The sequence below is a fragment of the Odocoileus virginianus genome, chromosome 33 (genome assembly GCF_023699985.2).
Source record: "Odocoileus virginianus isolate 20LAN1187 ecotype Illinois chromosome 33, Ovbor_1.2, whole genome shotgun sequence".
NCBI classification, from domain to species: Eukaryota; Metazoa; Chordata; class Mammalia; order Artiodactyla; family Cervidae; genus Odocoileus; species Odocoileus virginianus.
In genome coordinates this window covers 460,847-467,676 of record NC_069706.1, presented here as the reverse complement: position 1 = coordinate 467,676, position 6,830 = coordinate 460,847, and the positions used below count along the sequence as shown (strand labels likewise).

The 6,830-nt window shown below is 69.6% G+C and overlaps 1 protein-coding gene across 2 annotated transcripts; it reads right to left on the bottom strand.

The window, feature by feature from the left end:
* Positions 1-926: 926 nt before the first annotated feature.
* Positions 927-6,346, bottom strand: PRR35 (proline rich 35). 2 transcript variants are annotated; one of them, XM_020886480.2, is made up of 3 exons: positions 5,895-6,346; positions 2,005-3,150; positions 927-1,739 (listed from the first exon to the last, which is right to left on the bottom strand). In XM_020886480.2, exons 2-3 carry the CDS (start codon positions 3,111-3,113, stop codon positions 1,118-1,120), a joined length of 1,731 nt encoding a protein of 576 aa, XP_020742139.2. In that variant the 5' UTR covers positions 3,114-3,150; positions 5,895-6,346; the 3' UTR covers positions 927-1,117. The 2 variants fall into 2 exon arrangements, with proteins under 2 accessions (XP_020742139.2, XP_070316435.1); XM_070460334.1 differs by lacking the exon at positions 5,895-6,346 and adding an exon at positions 5,646-5,698.
* Between the last annotated feature and the right edge of the window lie 484 nt (positions 6,347-6,830).

Genomic DNA, 6,830 nt, shown 5'->3' with positions numbered 1-6,830 from the left:
CCCACCTGCAGAGTCAGTCCAGTGGGTGCTGAGAAGTCGGGGTACGGCAGTCACGTGGGGGTGCTAACGGGGGGCTGAAGTGGAAGGGGGCTTCCTCAGACCCGGTACTTGGGGATTCTCCAGACCCCTTGTGTGTGGCTCAGCCCTCAGCCCCTAAACCCCTCCAGGAAGCCCCTGGAAGGTGGGGGTCAGTCTGTGTCTGTGACCCATAGCACTCCCTACCCAGCCTCCTGCACCCCAGCTCTGGAGGCCGTGGGGGGTGGGCGCGATGCTATCTGCTGTCGCCACGGCTGATGGGCAGCAGCAGTCCTGATCCGACTGGCCCCAGCCCGGCCAGCCCAGCCTAGGGAGCCGGGAACAGGCAGGAGCGGCCCTCCTGGGGCCACTCCTGGGTGGGCACAGAGGTGTGGCCAGCTCCTGGGCAGAGAAGCGATTAGCTGGGTCCAAGGGTCCCCGGGGCACCCCTCCCCCCGCTGTGGGAAAGCCAAGTCTGGCCGCACTGGGAGGGAGGCAGTGGGCTGTGAAAGCCGCCCGATGCCTATCGCAGCTGCAGGGGCTGGCCAGGGCCCAGTGGAGGCCACACTGCGCGACCAGCCCTGGGCCACAGCACGTGGGGTGCCGTTTAACCAGAGCGAGCCGCCTCCTGGACGAATCTGACATTAGGGCTGGCCAGCCAGGGGCTGGAGGCATGCCCCAGGGTCCCTGCCCACCATCCTAGTGCAGAAACGCAGAGAATCCGAAACTGTGCATGCCTGCCTCGCCCGCCCCCGCTCTGCCCCCGTGGATAGCACCCCACTCTCTCCCAGACTCTTGAGTCCCCGGGGAGGGTCCAGGACACTGTGCCCCGACACCCAGTCTGGAGACATTGACGTGGACGGTGACGCTGCAGCGGCAGTGAAGAAGGAGCCCAGACGGGTGTGTGAAGGTGGTCTCCGTTTTAATGTCCACAACCGTGCTCACTGAGGGGCCCTGGGCAGTAACTGCGTGGCCCAGAGACAGGTGTGGCCACGGCGGGTGGGGGTCTGCCCCCGGGCATGCTGGGGCAGGAGGGGAGCCAGGCGGTGGGCGCGGGGTCGGAGGAGAGCGCCCATCTGGGAAGGGGCAGCAGGGGCTGTGGTCAGACCTCGGCACCCGGCGGGCTCTGCAGGCCTGGGACAGCCTCAGGGGGCCAGGAGCCCCCAGCCCCAGCGTGGGCACCCCAGCTGCCGGGAATGCCAGGGTCCTCGGGAGCCTGCAGGGGAAGAGCCGGCGGGGGGACACTGGAATCAGCCTCACACTTGGTGGTGTGGCTGGTCAGAGGCGGGGCTGCCAGCAGGCCACGGGGCTCTGGGGTCCCCCGGGCCAGTGTGGGGCCCAGCTCCGGCTGCGCCCACGGCCCCGCGGGCACCTCATGCGCCTTGGTGGGCGCCCGTTTCACTGAGAGGTCGAGGGGTGCGTCGGGTGGCCGCACGGCCCGCGCCAGCGCCTGGTGGATGGTGAGCAGCTCGCGGCGGATCTTCCCCAGCTGCTCCCGCAGGGGCCGCGGGGCCAGGCCCCCGGCAGGCGCCAGCTGGCCCAGGCGCTGCTCCGCCCTGGCACAGTCGCCCAGGACCCGCGTCAGGTCCTCGCCCATGTGCCCGGGGCCCCCCAGCGCCAGGCCCAGTGGCTGCGGGGGCAGGGAGGCCTTGGGGCCAGCTGTCTCGAGGTCGCTCAGCTCCTTGTCCTCGGGCCAGAGCATCGCGGAGGGGCCGGTCCGCAGGCTGGGGGTGGCGGGAGCCGGTCAGAAGGCTGCACTGTCCCCACAGCGCCCGCCCCCCATGACCCTGTCCAGCCTGGCACCCTGGCCTGGGGCCTCGGAACCCCAGAAGGGAGGAAGGCTGGCTTTGTGCTCTCAGTCTCCCCCCTGCAGCCTGAAGTTCCCCTCTGCAGGCTGAACTCTGGGTAGGGTGGGGGGGGGGGCCACCCTGCCCCCTCAGCCCTGTTCCCGCCTCCCTGAGTGCCCCATGCCTGGGCCCCCACACCCACCTGCTCTGGGCGCTGACGCTCGCTCGGCTGCAGGGGGCCTTCAGGGGTTCTGGCTGGGCCCCCAGGGCCAGCTTTCTCTTGGGGTCGCTCTGGGCGGCCCGCCCCAGCTGCTCTTCCTGCCTGGGGTCCCTGAGAGTGCTGCGGGGCCAGGGCCCACCCAGCCCCGGCACCGGCACCTTCAGCAGCCCAGGGACCAGGGCCCCCGGGGGCCCTCTCGGGGGCACGGGGGGCTTGGCGAGGGCGGTCTTGCCGGCCGGCAGCCCCAGGCTATGCTCCAGTAGCAGGGGGTAGTACAGGCGGGGGATCAGGGTGGGGCTTTCGGGGGGCTGTGGGGCAGGGAAGGCAGCGGCCGGGGGCAACAGGGGGCTGGCCGAGGCCAGGAAGGGCACGTGTGCGGCGGCGGCCAGGGAGGGCCCCAAGTAGGAAAAAAGGCTCGGGCCGAGAGGGTAGTTGACGCCCAGCAGGGACAGGTGGAGGCTCTGGGCCTCGGGGAGCTCCCCGGAGCTGGGCGGAGGGTAGCAGGGGACGCTGGTCTCGGGGCCCGAGGCACCCGCACCCACCATGGCTGCACTTCTCCGGCCCCCACCCGACCCCGGCTTCCATGCCTCAGCCAGGAGGCCCCCCAAGCCCGCACCCTTCTGCATGTCCCCGGCCTCAGGGGGTGGTGTCCCTGGGGAGGAGCCCTCGGCCCCCAGCCGGGGGCCCCCGACCCGGCGGCGCAAGGAGAGGATGTCGGCGGCTGTGAGGTCCAGGTCAGGCGTGGTGGGGGCGTCCAGGAGCCGTGCCCTTCGGGGCCGGGTGCCGGGGTCAGCTGGGGCCGAGGGGTCCGTGGGGCGGCCCGGGGTGGCCGCGGGAGGCCGGGGTGTGGCCGGGGTGCGGCGGCAGGCCCAGTCGGGGGAGTCCAGCAGGAGGGACAGTGAGTCCTTGCAGAGGCTGTACTTCATGTGGTTGTAGAGGTGGGACTTCTCCAGGCAGGTGAAGGGGCACTGGAAGCACTTGTAGTTGTAGGGCTTGCCCCAGGGCCGCGGGATGTAGTGCGGCTTCTTGGGCTTCCGCGCGCGAGCGCGAGCCCCGGGGCCCAGGCGGCAGGAGCTGGCCTCTCGGGACATGGCGGTGGCTAGCCGGCGGGCCACGGCCCCATGCCACCTGCAGACGGGGCCTGGGTCAGCGCCGGCACCCTAGCCGACACCCCACACCCCGTCACCACAGCGGCCCTCCGCCCCCCTGGTCTCTGCTGCCCAGACCAGCAGGCCTCCCTGGAGGGTCAGCAGACACGGTCAGCACACAAAAACGCAGGACGCCCAGGGAAATGGGATTCAGACAAACAGCAAATGCTTTCTTAGTGTAAGCATGGCCGAGCCACCATTTGGGCACTAAAAAATTATTTGTTGTTTATCCGAAATTTAAGTCCTGAACTTTCTTGGTTGACCCTACATACATGTCGGCCAGTCCCCGGCAGGCCCAATTCTGGGGTGACTCCATCCACACCCATCTGCCCCACTGCAGGCAGAGCCTGGGTCTCCGTCTACCCCGGGGGCACTGGTGAGTGACTGGAGGAAGCCAAGTATCAGCATATGAGCAGACTCCCTCCTGGGGACACAAGGCCCTTCCTTGTCTCACCCCACCCCCAGAGACCCCTGCCCCCGGCTGCTGCCGAGATGAGGAACCAGCAGGAGCTCTGAGAGCCTGTTGACACAGCACGTCCCTGCTCTGCAGGGTGTCCCTGGGCAATGCGGTCTCCGAGGGGGTCACCACGCGTGGGCCAGGCCAGGCTGAGGGGCGTGGATGTCCGGCACGGCCCCACGGCATGGCCACCTGCTCAGCCCGGCTCCATCTGGGTGACTGCCGGCAGGTCGGCGGCCGAGCCTGCCGCGGCCGAGCTTGGCCAAGACCCTCCTCTCCCCACACCCCGCTCGCCTGCTCAGAAGCCACTCTGCGGTCCATCTGGGCTGCCACCTGGGCCGTCCACCGCCCCAGCGCGCGCCTCGGCCGGGGCTCGGCGAGTGCATGCATACAAGCGTGCAGGGCTCCTACTGAGCCCTCCTCACGCAGCGCCCGCAGAGACCACCTCAGCGCAGCTGGGCCACCTCGGAACAGAGCCCGGCAGTTGCCAGAAGGCAGGGGGCCCAGGCACACAAGGCTCACAGACCACTCAGAGTAGACAGGCCACCGCCCACGTGAATGCACTGCACATGCATGCACACACACACCGAGGACACATAGGGTCACAGTCATTCACGGGCGTGGACACACGGGCATGTGTCCCACTCCCTGGGGCTCAGCCGGGCAGGGCTGGGGCAGTCATTGGGAGCAGACCGTCCTCCCTGCTGGCCTTTGGGCTCTGCACATGGTGGGGAGTCACGTCTGCTGCCTCCAAACACTGAGCGGGCACCCCCATTATGAGAATGGCCAGAGGGGCAGAGGGGGCCGCCCATTCGGACGGGTCCTGGGAGGGGGCTAGCACGGCCAGTGCTCGGGTGTGGAGGGCTGCGTTTATCCGGGAAGGGACAGGGCTCCCAGCAGGGCTGGGAGGAGGGGGCTGGCTGAGGAGAGGGGCTGGGGCCCCCGGGGGCCGCAGACACACCCTGAACTTGGCGGTGGGTGCAGTGGCAGGCCCCACTCCTGTCCCCCACCCCCCTAAGACACAGATGACAAATGGGCGTGTGTGCTCCAGAGACAGAGGCGGCTGTGCTGGGGCCATCGATCACCCAGCCCTGGGAGCCACACAGCTGTGCCGCCTGGTGCCACCAACACCCCACCTCCCAGCCGGGCCCCTGGACTGGGGGGGCTCCTCCTAGACCCCTGGACTCAGCAAGCAAGAGGCTTGCCCTGTGTTGCTGCTTCGAAGCAGTCACCTGGCTGCAGGGGGGCTTGGTAGGGAGCCATCTCAGCGCCGCTGACCCCATGGGAGCCCAGAGAACACCTGGTACCTGCCCAGCATGACTGTGCACAAGCAGAAGACACCCCCAGACACCAGCACACACCCCACACCCCCAAAGGCATCCCAAGTGCAGCCTGCCCCCCAGGGTGCTTGCCCAGACACCTGGTCCCACTAACCCTTCCCTGGCTGGGGAAGAGCTGAGGGCCGGCCAGTCAGGAGCCCCACCCCAGGGGGGAGAGGGGGCACCCAGCGCTTGGAGCCCCCACCAGCCACCGGGGGGTTAGAGCTTGCGGCCCTTGCGACTTGGGAGCACCCCATAGGGCATGGTGCAGGTGACCAGGCTCCTCCGCGGCTGAAGTCCAGACCCCGACTCCCTCCCCGCCTCCCTCCAGGGCGTCCTCCTATAAGGAGGCTGCTGCTGCGCCCTAATAGTTCGTGGAGCCTGGACACCGCGAAGTGGGGGACGTGGGGCTGGGGCAGCCCTGCCCACGCCCGGACAATCCTGTCGGCCCCTCGCGGCCCCCAAACTTCAGACCCGCCGCCGCCCGCGCCGCTCTACCTGCGCCCTGGGCCAAGCAGAGCCTGCTGCGCCGCGATAAGTCTGCGCGTAGCCCCGGGACCCCGCGGGAACTTCCCGCCCCGCCCCTACCGGCGCCGCCACGACCCCGCTTCCCCGGGACCCGCACGGGCTCTCGGGGCGCGACCCCGATTTCCGCCAGGGAAACTGCGGAGGGACCCCGCGCGGTCTGCGGTCACTCACTAGGCAGCGAGTCCCTGAAGCCTCCGCCACGGACCGCGTTCCCCGACGCCGACTCGCACCTACCGAAGTTGGCGGCAGGAGCGGCCGCGCGTGCGCCACGGCGCTGGGCTCCGGGGGGCGCGGCGACCTCCGACCCAGGCTCTAGGGGGGCGGAGGCGCCCGAGCGCCAGCAGCGATCCCCTCCCCACCTCAGGTGCACCCCCGTCTCTCCCACTCCCCGGCCCGCAGTCGCCCCCTCGGCGCACTCACCAGCCTCGCGCGCCCAGGACCGGCTCAGCAATCTGCGCCGCTCCCGCAACTCGTGGATGGAGTCCTGGCCGGTGACACTGGTGGCGCCACCCGAGCAGGGCAGGGTCGAGCAGCCCCGTGGAGGAGCGCGCAGTGCAGACGCAGGTGTGCGGCCGAACGAGGGGCGCTTGGTACGTCCCCGCCCCCGTCGCCTGCAGGCTGCCGCGGGGGTGCGCAGAGGCAGCCAGGTCTCCCGGGGTCCCCGCAGCGGTGTGATGGGGTGTCAGCGGCCGAGGGCACAGGGAGTGGGGCCGTCAGCACTCATTCGTCAGGGCAGGGCTCTGGCCCCTGACAGCCCCTCCGCCTGAGCCAGGGCCTGGAGGCTGAGCCCCGGGACAGGAGGACCCTGGAGAAAAGAGCCGGCAGGGGAGGGCAGAGCCCATCACATGCCGGGCAGAGTCTCCTCTGCTGACCAAGGCTTGCCTGCAGTGCCCTTCTCTCTTCTCCAAACAGGAGGCTGAATGGCTCTGCACCCCCAAGCCCCCGCCCTGCCCAATGACGGTCACTGACCCGGGAAAAGGGGGTCCCTTGCGCTCACTCCCACTTTCTGGAAGCCTCCCTGGCAGGCGCTCTGGGGAGGGCCCTGCCCCTGTCCGCTGCTGGCAGGCCTCCTCTCCACTGCCCGTCCCTCTCGTCCCTCTCGGGAGGGCCAGGGGGGGCGGGGAAAGGGCCCACCAGGAAACGCCGCCCCCTCTATCCTCACAGCCTGAGCCGCTCCACCGCCCGTGGAGCTCGACTCCATGTTGATACCAAACGTCCAACACAATAGTCTGGGGCCCCATGTCTCAGCTGGGTCCTAGCAGAAGTCCCCCTGAGCAGCCAGCACCATTCTGGAAGTGGACACAGACCGCAGGCCAGGCCAGTTGTGTTCCTCAGGGGATGTTTGCCTTTGTTTAG

Excerpts from the sequence above, each read along its gene's own strand:
- PRR35 (XM_020886480.2), bottom strand. The coding sequence starts at position 3,113 with ATGTCCCGAGAGGCCAGCTCCTGCCGCCTGGGCCCCGGGGCTCGCGCT. Across the intron at positions 1,740-2,004 it reads AGCGTCAGCGCCCAGAGCAG|CCTGCGGACCGGCCCCTCCG; the intron begins GTGGGTGTGGGG and ends CGCCACCCCCAG.